General features: G+C 40.3%; 1 protein-coding gene across 1 annotated transcript; it reads right to left on the bottom strand.

Moving 5' to 3' along the window:
• Window positions 1–5,960: 5,960 nt before the first annotated feature.
• calml4b (calmodulin-like 4b) lies at window positions 5,961–20,051 on the bottom strand. Its single transcript, XM_050073865.1, has 5 exons — window positions 19,972–20,051; window positions 19,829–19,859; window positions 17,177–17,317; window positions 12,286–12,474; window positions 5,961–6,349 (listed from the first exon to the last, which is right to left on the bottom strand). Exons 1-5 carry the CDS (start codon window positions 19,972–19,974, stop codon window positions 6,252–6,254), a joined length of 462 nt encoding a protein of 153 aa, XP_049929822.1. The 5' UTR covers window positions 19,975–20,051; the 3' UTR covers window positions 5,961–6,251.
• Between the last annotated feature and the right edge of the window lie 359 nt (window positions 20,052–20,410).

Genomic DNA, 20,410 nt, shown 5'->3' with positions numbered 1-20,410 from the left:
TAAAATGCGACCGATCGCTGTGGCTCCCCCTGTGGACCAATGTTTTGGGGTTTTTTTTCTAATTTTTGGTATGACTAAGTCATGGTATGGTATGCTGTACATAATCACGGAAACTGTCAGTGTGTCATTCTGTCAGTCAGTCATTCTGTCTGTCCCATGTTTTTCTACTCACTGGCATGGTCAATCTATGTGAAACTGCACATAGGCATTGAGGATTGGCATAGGTAGAAGGTGACAAAGATACCAGTGGGTATGGACTAGTTGGATAAATGCGACAAAATTGTCACTTCCAGGGAGGCTCAGCTTCCCTTGGACCTAATGGAGCGGTAGGCGGGAGAGGACGCTCAGTGTCTGCATGATGATTGGAGGAATTGTCTAAAAGGCTGAACCCCTTTGTGATTGACAGCGCTTTGGAAATACACACCGGCATCATCGCATTTCAAGCTCAGTCCCATGCGGATATTTGCGAGTGGAGTCTTCTGACAGAGTGCCGTTTGGAGTTCCTTATTTCCATAAGCCATATAGCTCATTTTCACCATTTGTACAGTTCAGGTGTTTAAACCCATCTGAAAATCTCTGAGGTGTGTGTTGCTGTGGTTCTATGGCATGAGTGTGGTTGAAAAACGGCTTCAATTGAATGTTCCTTTTATGAGTTACTGCCTCGCTACAATATGACACATTTATGATGTGAACTTAAAGTGAGCTTCCCCTGTTTGAAAGACCAGCAGCTGCCACTGACTGATAGCCTTTATTCTGTAATGGCTCAGAAGACAGAGACTCTTCTTTAAAGAAATGTCCTCCCTAATTATGTCACATTCTGTTACGCTCGATCACTGACGTTGTCAGCATTAATTAAACTGTCACTTAGAAAAGCGTCTGCCTCGTCAGCCGGAGAAAAGAGATCCTTGAGCTCAATTACTTTTAACTATAGTCTCTTGCAAATGTTGAAAGCTGAACTTCATTTCATTCGACAAGACATCTGAAAGGATTCAGATTCAATTAGAGGATTTGATGCTGGATTTGAATTGATTTCGCCCTTCGTCAAATATTTGCATATCTTCATTTATTGTAATTAAAGACAAACAGCAAACAGTTGTGGATTATTACGCACTACTCAGATGTTCCAGTAGTGTGTATTTGACTCAGTGATTAAATTTGCATTATTTTACAAAAGGCTGCCCTTCAATGAGTTCACTATGAGACACAGTCAGACTGAACACAGCGTACAGTCTGCCGCAGTGACGCCTGGATGAACTCAGTTTATAGGTCGATAATCAGCATTAATGAGGTCAAAGACAACATGCTGCTGGAGCCCCGTGGTGACTGGAAGCCGTCAAAGTTATTCAGCAAAGTTTGTGATTAATTGTGAATAATAATAAAAGTGCTCCTGAAGGCTCAAAGAGAGAAAAGACATTAAAAAAATAGAAAGAAAAGGAAAGTTTCATCATCCGACCGTCCCTCAGAAACAGGCTCAAACCAGCTCCAGAGGATTGTGACAGAGAAACATATTTATGAATCTATGTCCTTTTCAAGCGGCTACAGAGATGTCACTGTGAATTACCAGAGGAGGGTTCCAGTGTTTTGTGTCCTCACTACAGCCAAGTCAAAACCCAGCTGATGGATTTTCCATGCGTGAAGCTTTACTAACAGGAAATGACAGGCTGGGTTACAGAGAAATAATCTTCCCTTCATAAAATGTTCCAAACAGTGTTTGCAGAGTAAATATGTCATCACGCAGACAGAGAAGATGTTTTTAAAGAGTCAGCTCTCTGAAACTCCGCAGGGATGTTGCATCTTATAAACAGCTACAGGCCTGAGGGGAAATAATTACCTCCTTTAGAAAATATCTCCTCTAATGAGTGTCTGTTAAATGTGCCACAACATTGAAGGTAGATGCTTCAAAATGTCATCTAATCGACCCTTTAAGGAGCCCTGACCTCCGGCTGCTCCCCCTGTCAAGCTTCCCATTCTAAAACAACACACATGTAGTAAACAATAATGAAGACCCCACTCTAAACTCTTTGTAATATATAAACAATGGTTCCCCAATTTTAGGCTGCTCTCATAAACTGTTTGTATGTTTCTCTACGAAAAGAAAAAATAGTATATATCTGACGTAATTATGAGCCAAATAACCCAGATATTTTTGAAGGCTGCGATCACATGACCAATGCACTGATCCAAGTAACTCCACAGACTTTTAACATAGTACATCCTCACCATAGCTGTGTCTCAGTTCAGGGGCTGTAGCCTTTGAAGGCTGCATTTGAAGACCGATTGCATCGGGCGTGTCCAAAGCTGTCTCATTTCGAAGGCTCCGAGAAATGCAGCCTTCTTTCCCAGAACTTGGAGGATGCAACAGATGAATCATTCGTGGCTCAGTCAATCCCATGATGCATTGCGCGCTGGTGATGATTATACTCGTACGATTATACACCAGAGTATTAAGTTAACTAACAGTTATTAACTAGCTTACGTTTCACTGCTGTTAACTTAACTGTTAGCTAAAAGCACACAGTGTAAACAATCCTAATCTAATAAGTTTATCTGAAAATGGTCCATCAGCCTGAATATATTAGGCTGACCAAACGTCCTCTTTTGCCCGGACATGTCCACTCTGACCAAACGTCCTCTTTTGCCCGGACATGTCCACTTTTCACGTCCCGTCGGGGGCGTCCGGGGGTTTTTTATAAACTGATGATAATGTCCGGTTTTCCGTGTCCGGGGGTTTTTTATAAACTGATGATAATGTCCGGTTTTCCGTGTGTTTGTGTGTGTGTGTTAGAGCGCGGCACAGGCTGCATATTTCTGCCGAACCCGAACCGAGCCCGACATTATTTAATGACCAAAGCACTGAGTTTGTGTCACACAGTTGTTACGGTTACAGGCTATTTAACAGGCCGTGGGTGCTCAGCGGAGATGGAGGTGTTTGAGACGGGAGCGGGAGGCGGGAGGTCTGACGCTTCCAGCGAGGGGAGATGGAGACATAAAACAAAATAAGATAAAATAGGAAAAACCTGTCTCCCTCTTTTATTTTATTTTCAGCGTTTAATCAAGGCGGAGGCGGGCGGCGGGAGGTCCGAGACTTCCAGCGANGTCGGGCTTGGATCACCACACTCTAGTGTGTGTATGTGTCCCCTATAGAGGCCTATCTGAATTTCTGTCTTTGAGAGATATCATTTTGTAATAAAACTGAATTTTCTATCCATACATATAAATTTTAAATAGGCCTATATTAAAATGATAAGGCATCTTTGAGTAAACTGCGAGTATCATTTAAGTGGTCGTGGCCGGCCGAGTGTCCTCTTTTTTGAAAATCAAAATATGGTCACCCTAGAATATATCAAACGACGGTGTCTCATCTCCTCAAGTAATAAATAACAATCTCTGGGTCCATGATTTAGGGCGAACTAACTTACTAGCTTACTCCTTCTTTCGTCATGTGCAGCTCGTTGCTAGGTTACAGTAACCCCAACGGGTCGAGGTGAGAACAACTGGTGATGCAACCAAGAAATCTTCCGCAGACCAGACTGTCCTATTTTGGAGACCGTTCAGTTTGGCTGATCTTCAGAGGACATGGCCGACGTCGACCGCAAAGGCTGCGTCCTTCAAAGGCTGCAGCCCCTGAATTGGGACACAGCTCATGTTTCTTTTCCTAAACCTGAACACAGTAACCTTACTTGCCAAAACCTACCTCCGTAACTTTAAGTTGATTATGTAACTTTACATTAAGGATGTAATGTCATTCGTAGGGCACTAATTCGTACGATATCATATGAACCATTCTATGAGGATACATTGTTGATTTAAGAAACACATTCTCACTCCCAAATCGTCAGATGTAGCAACTTGGTCAGTAGCCCTTCACGTCAAACTGTGACCCTGCATGTACCCCTCAAGCATCCGTTTTGGATTTGTCAGTTGCCACTTCTTACATGCTTCAGTGTCTTTTATAATTAACTAATGTTGTTACAGGAAACGTAGGTTTCATCACCAGAACTACTTTGGGTTTAGGCCACAAAACTATTTGGTTTCGTTTAGAAAAAAGATCATGATTTGTGTTAAAATAACGACGTTTATAAGTTAATACGAGGGTGTATTTGTTCAGCCAGCTAAATTATCTGTATCTGTACTTGGAATGGGCGGAGGTTGAACAGGAAGCTTTACCTGGAAATGAGTGGAACCGAACCAGAAGTTACTATAAACCTTATATTGATATGGTGTGATCACAGGTTGCTGTATGTATGTATCACTTATCAGAAAACTAAAATTTATTTATATAGCGCTTTGGCAAATAAATACAGAAGTTCCCCAAACACCTGTCTACACAAGTGTGTCTTTAGCTGGCTTTTAAAAGAAACCACAGAGTCAGCAGATTGTAAGGAAGCAGGCAGAGCGTTCCAAAATTTAGTGCTACGGCTGCAAAACCTCAGTCACCACGTGTCTCAAGGAGAGTGCAAGGGACAGACATGAAATGTAACGTATTTGATCGAAGAGTGCGAGATGAAGAATACAGGTGAAGTTGCTCAGCTACAAAAGAGTGAGCCTGACTGTTTAATGCTCTTTTAATAAGAGTAAGCATTTTGACATAGTCCCTTCCTGGGAGCTGTTTCCCCCAAAATATCATTATAAAAATCAATATATAATCTGAAGTAATATAACAATATGCACTGAAAGCACTTGTACTAATTAAAGATGCAAAATAATGCGTTTTTAAGTTGCAGAGTCTGTTCTCTGTCATTATTTCACTTGTTTAAAACAGTTTTTCCTCATCATAAAACAGCTTGCCAATGTTTTCAGTGATGCCATCTGCTCCTCTCTTTATTTAGAGACTGATTATTGTTCTTTTGATTGTGACTAGTCTCAGGGTTTACTCTTTTTTTCACCAACTTATTTAGTTTGTTGTGCCATATAAGACTGATTGTTTTGGACCCCCTTAAAAAACAGTTTATCCTGAGATTGAAATTTATACATAAAAATATCACAAAAAAGACAAACAGTAACTGGATGTAACTTCAGTTCTAAGAGTGGGGCAGCACCATAGATTTATAATAACGTAGCAGTCCCTCACTATTTGGTACTTGCTGTCTTTTCCCTTTTTTTAAAGAGATGTCACGAGTCCCCTGATTTGATTGGAGGGTAATTCAGGTCACCTGCTGTGCAGGGTGTTGCTACTGACTCCTAATTAGCAATTGAGAGCAGCTTGGTGCAGTTCCCCCTCTGAGCCAATCAGGGTGTGATGACGTCCTTTCTTTGGGCTCGAGAGAGCTGAGGAACTGCACACCCAGGACATTCTGATTCTTCCTCAAATTAATACAGATGTCATGTTAGCAAATATTGTCTGTCAGAAACTTTTGAGAAATCAATGCTGTATTTCGCTGTGCTGTTTGAGGGGGTTTTGTGCATTTAAAACTTAAGTGGAGGGACTACAAAAGAACCCTTAACACAAGATCACCTGTATCTGAGCTGTTCAGTGTTTTCATGTGAGAGGTTTGCTTGTCAAATGATCACTGAACGCCTGCAGGCTTTATAGAATGATTTTGTTTATTGGTTTATTTCACTGAGACCCAATATAACCCTCACCTCCATATATAAACACCTTTGCTTATTATTGCAAACACTTTCTTCTTAATGATGAGGTATTTCTTCATTACCAAAGAGACATTTCTTTAATTGTGTTATGGAGGCATTTCTGTTGTGAAGGCTCTGGTGAGATTTGTTTCCACAAGTGAAAATTCTTTTTATTATGTGCTTGGGAAGTCATTCTCACACCTCAGCACAACCACAATAATACCAAGGTACCAGATGACAACATGGAGCCTATTCATGCCAGTGGAGCTGCTTGCCTGGTGCTATCAAACTGAAAGTTCCAGGTGTGTATAAAGTGAAGATAAACTTGGACAAATATCACAGAGATTAGAGATTAGATTTATCTTTCGTTTATTTAAAAATCATATTTGAATTGTATACGACAAAACTTGTCAGTGCTTCATGAGAGCAGAGGGTTTTTTTCTGTGCACACAAAGTAAACTATTAAAATCACAAAGGTTTTAATTTCTGTAGCAGCTGCTGTTGTGGAGCTGATTTGTCTGAGAATTTGTCAAATAAACTGCAGCACCAGGTTTCATGGGGGAGCAGTGTCTGAGGTACAAACATTATTAAACTAAACTTACAGTAACTGACTTCTGTCACTTCATGTCATAAAATCTAAAGTGTTGAGTAGCAGCTCAGTGATGATGATGTTTGTGACGTCAGCGCTTTGCACAGGAGCGAGACACCGCTTTGGCAAACTGCTCACAGTGGACCCGTCCATCAGGTCCAACTCCTGCCTCCTTCAGCAGCTCGTCCACTGACAACAGAAACACAACTGTCAGTCAAAGTCTGTTTAATGGAACTGTAGCATTTCAAGAGGAGCCACTTCAGTGACATGCACTGAATATTTTCAATTCTCATCAGTTTGTCATTCAAAGCAGTTAAATATAGATTTATTGAATATAATTTTATATTATTAACTCAGAGCATTTTTAAACAAACACTGCATTCTTTCCACCTCCTGCATCATCACCCCTTATGATGCAAGTGCAGCATTAATTATGTGACTCATTTATGCTATTGCTATTGATCACTTTGTGTTAAATGAAATAAACAGATTAACAGACAATGCAGTGATAACACTCAGTGAGCTTTCTTGTTAAATGAAAAACATCTGCAGCAAACTGCCACATCATTTAAAGGCCTCCTTTTTTAGTTGGCGCTGACTGTTGCTTCCAACGGTTTAGGTTAAAATTAAAATCAGGTGTCTCTGCTGCAATGGATAAAAAAGAATTTATCTCACTGATCATGATGCAATAATTTCAAGTGAACTGTTCAGTTAAACTTAAATTCACATCATACACTGCTCAAAAAAATAAAGGGAACACATAATCATCACAGAGTAACTGAAAGTCAATCAAACTCCTGGGATATCAACCTGTCCAGTCAGGACGCAACACTGATTGTGAATCAGTTTCACCTGCTGTTGTGCAAACTGGACAGACCAGGATGAAATCAGACTGTATGCTGGTGCAGNTGTTGACTCGATCACTCAGCCCTCAAGGGTCGATCTCACCAAGTTCACTTCAGCTGTTTAGAGAAATGGAACAGCCCTTATGATGGCGGCGGGGATTCCCCCGAGGGCAAGTGCTGAGGGCAAGTGAGCGAGGGCGACTCAAACTGTTTTTGGAACGCAGCCCATGCCTGGCCTCATGTGGCTGGAGGGTGTCATCACTTCCTAGATGACAAAGGCATTGATGCTATTGATTGGCCCGCCCATTCCCCAGACCTGAATCCAATCAAGCACCTTTGGTAAATCATGTATCGTAGCATGCAGCGCCGCCACATCGCACCACAGACTGTCCAGGAGCTCACTGATGCCCTGATCCGGGTCTAGGAGGAGATCCCCCAGGAGACCATCCGTCGTCTCATCAGGAGCATGCCCAGACGTTGTAGGGAATGAATACAGGCACGTGGAGGCCATACACACTACTGAGCCACATTATGAGTTGTCCTGAGGAAATTCACAGAAGTTGGATCAGCCTGTGATCTGATTTTTCCACTTTGATTTTGGGTATGATTCTGAATCCAGTCCTAAATGACTTAATGATTTTGGTTTCCATGGATTGTTCTTACATTATTTTGTTTTCAATGAATTACAATAAAGATTTTCATCTGAAATATTTCATTCATCGAGATCTGGGATGTGTGATTTAAGTGTTCCCTTTGTTTTTTTGAGCAGTGTATTTTAAGCTCAATGTCTTATACACATGCTTCATTTTCTGCACCCTCAAAGTCACTGTTTTTAATGTAGACGTGCAGACACGCTCAAACGCCAGAGCAATGCCATTGTGGCGTGCTTGCATTCCCAGGCGCCCATTTTTCAGGGCACAATGGCTGCGTCCTGAGATGATCACAGTTAATTTTTTGGAATGCTTCAATGCACACCGCATTTCAACCATCACAGCCAACAGGCATCTTTCCCTTCATCCATAAATATCAGTCTGTGATAAATATGGAGGAGAATTTGTTCATGTTAGTGCAGAGCTAATCTCTCAAGACAGATTCTGCAATTTACATTGTAGAATCTGTCGGCAGCCCTGTGTGAATGACGACTAGAGGGGGGGGGGGGGGGGCAGGGCTTTGGTTTGGGCAANTCTGCAATTTACATTGTAGAATCTGTCGGCAGCCCTGTGTGAATGACGACTAGAGGGGGGGGGGGGGGGCAGGGCTTTGAGTTTGAGCAATGCTGCGCTTTAGCCAATCACAATGGAGGGGGCGTGGCCGAGATGTGCAGGTGTCCCCAGGAAATGTGTAGCCTACCTACAGAAACAGCAAGCTCCGCGTCCATAGCGACCGCTTCACCCAAAACGCCGTCTCGTCAACGTGGAAAAAAAAAAAAATTCCAGTGGATGTCTTAGTTACAACATGATTGAGCTAACTGGAGTAGTTTCATGTCGTATCCGACAACGGGAGGCTTTTAACAGATGACGTCCTGATGTTAGCTTTGCTGCTGCTGTTAGCTGTCCCTGTCAGCTGCAGCCACTGATGCTTTCTAGACATCGTGATTTCCCAAAACTGAATAAATACCACACACAGCAACACAAAACTGCTTTGCTAGCTCAATCATGTTGTAACTAAGATATCCGCTGGAAAAGACATTTTATTCACAGACCGTTTATTGAGTTATTACCTTATTTTTATATAGTCTATGGTTATTACAGACACCGCTAACGGCTAACGTTAACAGCTAACGGTTAGCCCAGCTAATCTCTGATAACCATGTTATTAATTACAAAACGTGCACACAGAAATAGTAACGTTTGTTCAATCATTGTGTTTATGGAGCGTCGGTGGCTTAGTGGTAGAGCAGGCGCCCCATGTACAAGGCTGTTGCTGCAGCGACCCAGGTTCGAATCCGGCTCGTGGCCCTTTGCTACATGTCATTCTCTCTCTCTCCCCCTTTCATACTTACCTGTCCTGTGCATTAAAGGCAAAAATGCCCCCCCCCAAAAAAATTTTTTTTTAATATTCAGTCATTGTGTTTATAGACTTTACAAACATCAGACTAGTCTACACGGTGATGTAGTGACGTGAAAAATGTGATATATAGCTAAACTCTGCTGGTTTTCTACCCGAAGTATTTGTAAACAACACGGCGATTCCCTGGGGGCACCGCCGGAAGTGAAGGACATGAGCAATCGCCGAGGCCCCTGTACTTTCGTTAGTCGAAAAACTCCGGGCTGTGCCTCCAGAGGTAAAGGAAGAAAAAAAAAAAAAGTGTTTTTTTTTTTTTTTACAGATGGATTTCCAGATTGGTGCAGAGCTGCCAGAGCGTTTCATCTGTCCTATGGACAATAGTGCTACACACAAACAGCTCCTGGAAGAAGATCAGCTCTGCACTCAGGATTGCAGGTAAATAGGCTATGATACGGTGAAGGTTATGGTTGCTTAGCAACCTCAGATGCAACCTGCTGCTGCGCTCTTGAAAGCTGGCCCAGAAAAAGGCTCAAGAGCAGCACCAAACGCCTGACCTTCTGTTTTCCAGGTAATTACAGTCCATCTGTTATTTCAGTGTGATGCATTCCATATCTTGAGAAAACCCAGTCGCTGGAAAAGATCATGTTTTGGCTCAAAGTACCCAGTTTTTGAGGCACCATCTCTGTTGGAGTAACAGCAACAGGTCCCTAAAAAAAATCCACATTTGGTTGCTTAAAAAGCTGCTGAAAACACAGTGTTGACTCAGTTTTATTGTTTGTTGGTCTTGAACAGTGGTCTGCAGCTTGGTAGGTGTCTCGCCCATGAAACCTACAAATGTAACTTATTGATGGTTTACAGAAATGTGCAATGCCAACATTTTTTTTCTTGCGACTGGGCTGCTGGATCTCATTTTAAACTTAAAACTCAAAATTAATTAAACCATCAATTCAAACTGTCTCTGCCTTCTCAGCTAAAAAAGTTTAGTTACTTATACCTTTAGTTACTTGCAAATATTGAAAGCTGAACTTCATTTCATTCAACAAGAGATCTGAACCCATTCAGATTCAATAAGATGATTTGATAGTGGATTCAAACTGACCCCGACCTCCCTCAGATATTTACATCAGAATATCTTAAGTTGCTGTACTGAAAGATAGAAAGCAAACTCATATTTCAGTTGTGGATTATTACTTCAACTGAAGTTTTTCCAATAGTATTTATCTGACTCAGTGGGTAAATTTGCATAATTTTAAAGGCTGCCCTTCAATGACTTCAGTATGAGACACAGCGTTCAGTCTGCTGCTGTGACACCTGAATGAACTCAGTCTATGGGTGAATGTGAGTCGATTATTAGCATAAGTGAAGTCAAAGACAACATGCTGCTGAAGCCCTGAGGTGACTGTAAGCAGTCAGTCATTTAGAAGGTTTGTGATTCATTGTGAAGAATAATGAAAGTGCTCCTGAAGGCTCAAAGAGAGAAAAGACACAGAGGACTAGAAATAAAAGTTTCATCAGCCGAACGAATGAAAGAAACAGTTTTAAGCAGCTCCAGAGGACTCTTGGTGCAAAAAATTACACTCATTATTATTAGTGATCTGTGAGCTCATGTAATGCCAATGTCGCTCCACATTTCCACATTTCATGGTTTTCTCCTTGTCTTGAACCTATACTTAAGGAATCGTTAGACTGTCGCACAAAATACTTTAGCAACCAAAGCAAAGTTAAAAAGAAAAAAACCATTGAGGTACCTCTGACTTTATCTTAACTGCAACATGACTGGGTTTATGGTGATAAATGAAAAAACTAACGTGCCCCGAGAAGAGTGTTCTGTAACCAGGAGAACACAATAGATACACTTTACACGTAAGACGTGACAGAATCAATTTTTGTTACATTTTCTTCCTGTAGTCGTTTTCTGTTTTCTGGTATTTGGGGATTTGATTGAAAAGTTCATCTGCCAGAGAGAGGTGGTAACATTGAAGAAATACTTAGCAGAAGACAAGTGTGCTGGATATTTAATCTGCAAACTCACAAAGGTTTAAATGATGAGATACCATGGCATGTCACACTGTAATGGATTTGGGATCTCAAAAAGACCAGTTTATGATACATGGCATAAGAATATACAGTGTTGAACATTTTGAATGATTTATGAAAACTGCAAGGCTGATGTGTTCATTCATAAGATGAACATTTTTGTAAACAATTTTGTAAATAGCCTTTATTGTGTAAGGAGCCCAGGGTTTTTAGGTATTCCCTTTGTTTTTCTTGTTCCCTTGTTTTTTCGTTTGTGGGATATGTGACATATGGTGCACAGGCTGTTGTCAGTTATTGAGAAACACACCCACAGCTGATTAATTCCCTCACACCTGTCCACAACTGCGAAATGGTGGGACAGTTTCTATTTAAGCTCAGTGTTGGAAATAATGGTGTTGAGCACTCTTGACGAAGGTCCAGGAGGACTGAAACGTTAGTGTAAAGAGCAGTGTGTGGGGTTTTTTGTTCAAAGACTGAACTGATATTTTCCAACGCACCTGCACCTGAGACAGTTGGCTGTGCGAATACCTTTCTTCAAACATATTGCCTGGTATTTGGGGATCAAATTTGCTTTGTAGTTTGTGCATTACATTGTTTTCCTCCAAAAGTATAATTTTTTCCTCCTCTGACCAGTTTGGTTTTCTTGTCCTCTTTTCTTCTTTCTTTTTTACTATCAAACTCTAAGGCAACTATGTGAGACAATAACAGGCATCCCAAACCAAGGAAACCTTTTAAGGGATTCTGTGCAAGTCCCTCAGCAAAGGAGAAATCAAGCCTTAAGTGTCATACTTCAGGAGAAAACTTTGTTGTTGTGTTTTTTGTGTGCAACCGGTCCCAGCTCCCTATGTAGACATAAACCGCTCATTCCAAGGTTATAAAAACACCATAAGTCTTATTTTCAGGTGATGATACATTAAAGAAAAGAAAATATAATACATATATTCAATTTCTGTCAGTATATACCCCTAAATCCTACACACTGACTTAAATCCTTTAAGTAAAATCCCCTAACCTCGTAAATTTTGTAGATGTCCAAGGAGCTTCACATAACACGATTAAAATAAAGGAACAGAAAAAGTACAATAAAAGAACAATAGCATGTGTGTGGTAACAACAGCAACATAACAGGAGAGTAAAAACTGACAGAAACTCAAAATTAATACCACATGACATATTCTGCTGGATGTAAAAGATAAAACGTGTGTGTTTAGGTGTTCATCAATTCACCGCTCTCACCCTCTTGATCAGTCAGCTTCTCTCCCAGCCCGGTGAGTTTGGCTCTCAGCTCAGAGGCGAGGATGAAGCCTTTCTGCTCCTTGTCAGCCATCCTCATGGCCTCCAGGATCTCCTCCTCGGGCGCCTCCTGCTGGAGCTGCCGGTGCATGATGCTCAGGAAGATGGAGAAATCCAGCTCTCCGCCCCAATCTGCAGGAAGATATTTACTTTTACTGGACAGGTCCAATTTCTGTAATGTTGCCCGTGGAAAGATAAGATGACTTTATTGATCTCTGCAGGAGAAACGAGGACAGGGAAGAAGGAGAAGTAAGAAGAGTGTGTGCGGGAGGAAAAGATAATAACCCAGTGAAAATGAATTAAGATGTTCAAACACTGCAGTAATATAACAATGTAAGGAGCGGTGCTGCTCGATAAGCTGCTGACAGTTTAAACAAGTTAAATAAACTGCATGAGTGGAAACTGAGCTTGTTAATTACAGCAACTACAGACAGAATTTCCCCTCAGACTTACTTAAATATGGATGAAACAAAGATAACACAAGAGAAAGTCGGATATAAGCAGCCTTTATGTTTACAGGCAGAAATATTAAAGCCATAATAAAAAATAAGCATTGCTGCTATCATGGGAACGCTGTAATGTTTCAGCACAACCTTCAGGCGTTCTTCACTTTTTCTTCTTACTGTTGTCTGTTAGAAAAACAAAGATGGTAAAACAGACAGCAAAGAGGCAAATTTGTTCCAGTAAGTTAAGATCAAGTTTTTTTAAGCAGTGTTAATTTTGTCAAGAATTTATTTTTAGTCTTAGATTCTTGCTGAAATTTGTAATTGGTTTTGATTTGATTTGATTTTTATTTGTCTCAAACAAGCACAAGCATAAAAACAGGCAGTAAATGTGATAAAAAAAATTTAAAAAAATGGCACACTGTGATAACGTGCAAGTTCGAGAAGGGGCTGAAGGAAGCAGAGCTTATCATGTTCGGCCCCCCCTTACATTGTCATATAAGCACGTACATAATTGATAAATCTGTAGAATCTTAAAAATTTAAAACATTTAATCTTTAATATGAAATAGAGCCCTGCTTATAAACATACAAGGCTAAATAAAATCCTTTCTAAAAAAGTATAAGGTACAAAATTAGCAGTCCAGTTCTTTATAGCTGACCAAGAGTGATTGTTTGTAGTTGTGTTTAAATTGTTTTAAGTTAATGCACATTTCTGTGTCCTCATCTAGTTTATTCCAGTTTTACACCACAGACAGAGATGCACATACTTTTCAGAGTCGAATGGATGGTAGGATGTTTAAAATTGTGATTCCCTCTTAAATTGTATTTTCCCTCTCTGACCATGAACATCATTTGTATGTTGCTTGGTAATAATTTATTACAGGCTTTAAACAAAAAGTCATTCTTAGTCAGTTTTTAAAATCAAGAATTAAACAGTTTAAGTTTTTGTCTAATTTCTAATTAGACTAATTTCAATTTCAAATCCTACTTAGAGGACAACTATGAGCTGACAAAAATGACATACGGAAGTCCCCAGGGCTCCATTCTGGAACCTCTTCTGTTTAACATCAACATGCTTCCATTGGCTCAGATTATGGAAAATAACAAAATATTTTACCATAATTATGCAGACGATACACAAATTTACATAACCATATTACCAGGGGACTACAGTCCAATACATGCTCCGACTGAGTGCACTGAACAAATCAATGATTGGCTGTGCCACAAAAAACAACTCTCAGCTTCAGTCAGCAATGTTAAAAACCACAGTCCAAGCCAGAAATCTTGATATAGTCATGGACTTAGACATGAATTTTAATAGCCGAGAAAGAAAGACTGAGGATGTTCTGAGGTCTTGACACTGACTTCTCGTCTCTCAGAGAATCAAGTTTGAAATATTACTGTTGGTTTATAAAGCACTGAATGGTTTAGGGCCAAAATACATTTCTGAACTTCTGCTACAGTATAAACCATCCAAACCTCTCAGATCGTCTGGTTCAGGTCTGCTTTGTGACCTCAGAGTCAACACTAAACACGGAGGAGCTGAGTTTACTTTTTATTCACCACATATCTGGAGAAAACTCCCAGAAAACTGCAGGTCTGCTTCAACTAAATTATTTAAATCAAGGCTGAAGACTTTTCAGTTTGTCACTGCCTTTAATTAATTTGAATATTTGTTCATTTCTTACACTGCACTGTAACTTTTATTGTTGTTTTTAATTTTACTTTGTATTCTCTGGCTCTTTAATGGTGATATTATGTGTTTCTTTTGCACTTTATCTTGATGTTATTCATATTTTATGTAAAGGCCTCTTAATTGCTGTGTTGCCAAAATGTGCTGTATAAATAAACTCGCCTTGCCTCGCCTATCCAGAAATACATGACAGCAATAATGATGCTCACAGCAGAGTGCAAGTTAATATCCTCACAGTATAATTTCATAACTTAGGTAGACGGGGTGCCAAATGCAAGACACTGGCAGAGAGTGGCGACAGCCAGCGAGGCACTTCTAGTGGAGAGACTCAAGTGAGCAGATGTGTCTTAAAATTTTGTCTCATATTGGAAATTTTCCAACACGCTCTCATCACAAGTCATCACATAATGCTGCCTTGTCAGTGGCCTTTCATGTCTTGGTATGGTATTTGGGAAGTGAACAACAGGCTCCCGGGTAAAAGTCCAGTGTTTGTTGGACCCGCCCACCCTAAAGGGACTTTCAGCTCGTTATATTATGTAGTTAACAACAGCATTTCAACCTGTTCCAGCGGTGTGCCAGGTGTCTGGCTCACCAAAAGTGTATCATAACAATGCAAAGGGTTACTTCCTGTAACGTTGCATACTGCCACCACCTAACCATGTTTCATACTGCTATGAAAGGTGGCTTTTGGCGTCAGGTGTCTGATGCCAAAATCACTGACAAAGTGGTGGTATTCAAAGACTTTGGAATGGGAACAGGCTGAAATTTTCACAAGGAATGAAAGAATAAAACGCATCAGACCCAGCGCGCAAGGTTTCTGTGCGTGACGATTTTTATCCGATAACAGATATAAACAACGCGTACGAAAAATACAGACTTGGTGTTCAAAGGCCTGAACTCATTGTTGGTTTAGGTTTACAAATGATATTTGTTGATAAGATGAGAAATATATAAACTCATCCGCCTCATCCTTTAACGGTTAAAGACACATTTAGAGAACTGGCAGAAGTTGTGTAGTGTGTTTTTGCTTTTTGTGATATTTAAGATTTGAGTCGCTTCTGTCATGATCCTACAGAAGACAACGTGCGCCGAGACATTATGATGATGACGATAATGATGATGACGATAATAATGATGATGATTATGATGATGTAAAAAGCTGAAATAAGGTCAGATTGAAGTTGTATTCAGCCAACCAGCAGCAGTCACTGTTGCAGCTCTGTGCTCACACTGTGTGTTATGTTTGATTATCATTTGCTTTATGTGTAATTCAGTCTTGTTATGCACCCCCGCAGTGACCCACAAGAGTCATTAGTTTCGGTTCATGTATCATGTGAGGTGATGACACGCACTGTAATGCAGAACCATGGACATGCAGCGCTTTAACAGAATCACTCTGTGTTCAGTTATGTTCATATTGGTGCTAAAAATATTCGTTGAAAAATCAAACACCTACAGTTTGAGCTGTTGATCAGGCAGAGAATGTTCTGTTTCCAGCTTCTCAAGAGGACAGGATTTTTTTTTTCAGTTGAATGTTTTTGGGTTTTAAATTATGAAACAGATGAACAAGCATCTTGTTGATATCATCTGTCAGTGGAAAATTGCAAATTTTTTCTTCAACATTCACAAACTAAATGATTCATCAAGTTGCACCCCAAGTTTATGTCTCAGAAGTACACACAGAAGTAATAAACTGGTATGAATGAAACAACCAAAGACCCCGACACACTGAGATAACAGATCTGGCAGGTTTATTGCATTTCACACTGTGTGAAATGGGTCCGATAAATCTTATCTCTGTCAGACCATAAAAATTATTTTAAGACAAGTCAGTGCAGTTGTCCAAGAAATGTCTGAGTCATAGCGCTGGACTTAAAAATATAAATACAAGCAGAGACACATCATAAACTCAAAACAACCAAAACAGGAAACAGACTTTGGTCATCAAGCTGTTGTTTTTGTTTTGTTGTTTTTTTAAGTCCTTAATGGTCAGATTGGTTGGTTTGTAGAGGTCATTGTCTTCGATCTTCAAAATTCGAAATCAGCTATAGATTGATATGTCTCGCAGTGAGATGTAGGACAGATTTTTGATTGACAACCATCAGATTTCTTTCACAATGTCAACTTTTGTCTCAGACAACCCAAATTCACACTGTGTAAATGAGACAGCAGTTGTAGTTGATAGTCATAAAGTTGCAAAGTGAAGTAAAAGGTCCCATTAATTTCCCTTAAACAATGTTAGGTGGCTGACAGTTGGAGAACTGGTATAGCTTGGATCTGCATGAAAGTCTCCTGCAGACACCCTGCAGACATGAAGACTGAAGGAAAGAAGTCAACTCTGGATCCCAGGGTGCATTTCAGCAAGAAACATCCAGCTGACACTATAATAACTTCACCTGACTTCCTCCTTTTCTCTTGTCATAATTAGCACAGCCACCAGAGGGTGCTGTGACTTGAACATAGACAGATGATTTTGGGGCATTTGTTCAAACAACTTAGTCTCCTATAAACTTTTTCAGTATGTTACCTTCTTTGCAACTGCATAGAATTCAATTAAGGATCAATTTATAAGACACAAAGCAGATGTGTTGCTATTTTTACCAAAAAACATATTTCAGTGTGTTGGCTGAGAGAAAAAAATTGACAGTCAGACAGGTGAGATGGTCACAGGTGTGAGGTGGTCATGGGTGTACCTATGGTGTGGCTCATCAGGTGTCGTTGGACTTCGGAGGGAGTGGGGTTTGACCCGAGACATCGCATCACTGTGATCAGCTCCCGGGCTTCAATCTTCCCCTTTCGCTGGCGGTCATACAGAGAGAAACACTCCTTAAACTCTGCAACACACACAGTCATGTTTCCATCACTTCAGAGGACATTACATTAACTTACCTTCATCCCTGGAGAGTTACCCCAAAAGTAAAGCAAGTCCCCACAATGTGACTATGAAAGCAGGTGTATGTCCCACAACATTAGTAAACACACACACACTAACACACAGAGTCATGTTTTCTTCACATCAGGGGACATTACATTGACTTACCTTAATGTTTTGGAGACTTACCTAATCCTTTACCTGAACCTTACCCCAGCCTTAGCCCAAGATTATTTACCTTATGGGGACGTTGTGTCCCCAAAAGGAAAGTGAGTCCTCACAATGTTACTATATAAACAGATTTATGTCCCCACAAAACCAAGGTTTGTAAAGCAAAGCAGCAAATGTTTATATATTTTTTCCAATGCATTATCATGAGATGCTGGATGAACAAGTCCTGAAACTTCAGAGAAGATTAGAAACACACAGAGTGAAGCTCCTTTCTTCATTTTTTTTAATTTAAAAATGGCCAAATAAACTAAGTATCAAGGAAGTTCTCATCCTGTTTGTAGACAATTCGTTTTTGAAAAATTTGAATTAAAAGTAAAATTAATATCATGAAGACATAAGGAGATCCTGCACCAGGAATGAGAGAAAGAAGATTAAAACAAACAAACAAACAAACAAAAAGATTTTTAGCCTTTTTTTTTTTTTTTAGCTAGTTCTGGTTTTATGCACATTTCTGGTTTGGTTTAGTCTGAGTGTTTTCTGAAAACCCCACTGCACATATGCTCAAAGGCATACAGATACGTTTATAGAACAGCTGGTGAACTTAAAGGAGCATTTAGCAGCTAAAAAGACAAATATTTCCTTAAGGAGTTGGAGACCAAAAACAGAGCTAAAAGAGTGATTACTGGACTGACATGCATCAGGTGGAACATGCTAACATGCTAAACTAAGATGGTGGTCAATATTATATCTGCTGAACATCAGCATGTTAGCATTTAGCTCATTATATGCCTTTTATGACCCCTGTAAAGCATTTTAAAGGTCCAGTGTGTGATTTAGGAGGATATATTGGTAGAAATGGTATATAATATTCATAACTATATTTTCATTAGTTTATTATAACCGGACACTACGAGTCATTGTGTTTTCCTTATCTTTGAATGAGCTGATTAAATCACATATAGAGTGGGTCCCCTTCAAGCAGCAACCTCTGCAGCTGAAAAATGAAGCCAACGTGACGATCCTCTAATGGCCACTAGAGGCTGGCTCCAGAAGCCAGTCAATCCTCATAGACCTTCATGTTAAAATGCCCAACTTTACAGCAGAAATACATGTTTAGAGCCTGGTATAAAAAGGGTTTTGATCTCCGTAGCCATTTCCCTGTTCATGACAACTGCACAGGGAGTGAATTTTCATATAACTCATCTGTTTATTAAGGCTTAAATTTATGCATATTTAAGGCCATGACCACTTTCAGTGTCTATCGATAGTGTCGTTGGCTTCTCGGTCAGATCCACCCCTCGCTTCTCCACAGCTCCAGCTTGTGTTCACATCTGGCTCCAAAAAGACAAGATGGCGACAGCCGAAATGCCAAACTCAAGGCTTCAAAACGGGAGTCCACAAACCAGTGGGTGACATCATGGTAGCTACAGTCTATAGTCCTTTCCTATAGAGTCTGCCATGTTGTTTGTACAGTAGCCCAAAAAGGACAAGCCAAACACTGGCTCTGAAAGGGGCCATTTCCTTTTTCACCACCACCTTAGTTATTGGCACATGGGAGAGGTTTCAGTTGGTTGCAACATCAGCTCTAGATGCCACTAAAGCGAACACAGTGGACCTTTAATTTGCCTTTATGAACAAACTTTCCTTATAGATTGAATATCTTTGACATTTGGACTGTAGGTTAAACAAAACAAGTCATTTGAGGATGTCACCTTGAGAAATGTGGAAAATTGTGATGTGTATTTTTGCCTATTTTCTGACATTTAGCAGATCAAACGATGAATCTATTGGTCTGAATAAAAATCAGCAACGAAAATAATCATTAGTTGCAGCAGCCCTAAATACCTTCAAACTGATACAGTCACTGATAACATGTTAACCTGTGAACACAAAAACATCTTAGCTGCTGAACTAGATACAATACACAGAAACAAAGCCTCAATAACTCCTCTGCTTCCAAATGGAGAGAATAATATGAATGAATGCCTCTTCATTAGGCTAAAACTGTTCAGAGAGAAAACCTTTGTATTTAATCACATTAGCAGGTCGAGGAAGTCGGCCAACAGATCGCTGTGTGAATCTGCTCAGCGTGAACAGGGACAAGTGCTGCTTTGTTCTGAAAACTCTGCTGTCTGATTAAATAACATCACTGCTGATCTGTTTGACTGTGACAGAGGAATAATCTCATGAAATTACTGCATTTGCTCCCTGTGCTGCCGAAAGAGCATAGAGCAGTTTATTCACTTCAACGCTTGTGTCATCACACATTTCAGCTGTAATGTGAAATGTGTGAGAGTCTTACCGTTAATCTGATCCTGGGTCAGGAACTTCGCCTGTGAAGAAACCAGGAAAACATGAGTGAAGGGTGAAAAAGCAGTAAGTAGGTTACAGGTGAAATCTGGGTGACAGCGTGAAGCTACAAAGAGGACTCAGTAATTATCTCACCATTGTGGCTGTGTGTGTGAGAGAGTGTGTGTGAGCCTGTCTGAACTCTGCCGACTGTTACTCAGCTCAGGAAACTGATCCAGGCTGCTGTAAGATGAGGAACGTAATGGAAGTGGATGGAGGATCCTGGCTAGGTATCCATGAGGAGGGAAGGCACTGAGGGGCAGGACAGGGACAGGACACCCCTCCAGCTCAGTGTGTCACGTTTACTTTTCATTTTGTATTCAGACCCGTTTTTATCTTTCATTCATGCATTAAAATTGAACTCAATTTTGTGTTTTCGGGTGTCGGGGTGTTCTACTGCACGTGTTTAAAAATAGTACAACACCAGAGGGAGTTGGATAAATGTCCTCAAGTGATGTCACTTGAGTCGGCATCAAGTTTGAAAAGTAGGCTAAATAATCTGGAGTTGTGGAGGGAGGAAGACGAGAGCTTACCA

Source organism: Epinephelus moara, chromosome 20, assembly GCF_006386435.1.
Source record: "Epinephelus moara isolate mb chromosome 20, YSFRI_EMoa_1.0, whole genome shotgun sequence".
NCBI lineage: Eukaryota > Metazoa > Chordata > Actinopteri > Perciformes > Serranidae > Epinephelus > Epinephelus moara.
Note: the sequence above shows the minus strand (reverse complement) of the source record. Positions and strands in the feature narration are given on the sequence as shown.

Bases quoted from the DNA above. Each gene is read 5' to 3' on its own strand.
- calml4b (XM_050073865.1), bottom strand. The intron at 17,318-19,828 runs GTAAGACTCTCA...TGTGTGTTGCAG, and splicing joins GACCCAGGATCAGATTAACG to AGTTTAAGGAGTGTTTCTCT. The intron at 12,475-17,176 runs GTACACCCATGA...ATCTTCCTGCAG, and splicing joins CCTGATGAGCCACACCATAG to ATTGGGGCGGAGAGCTGGAT.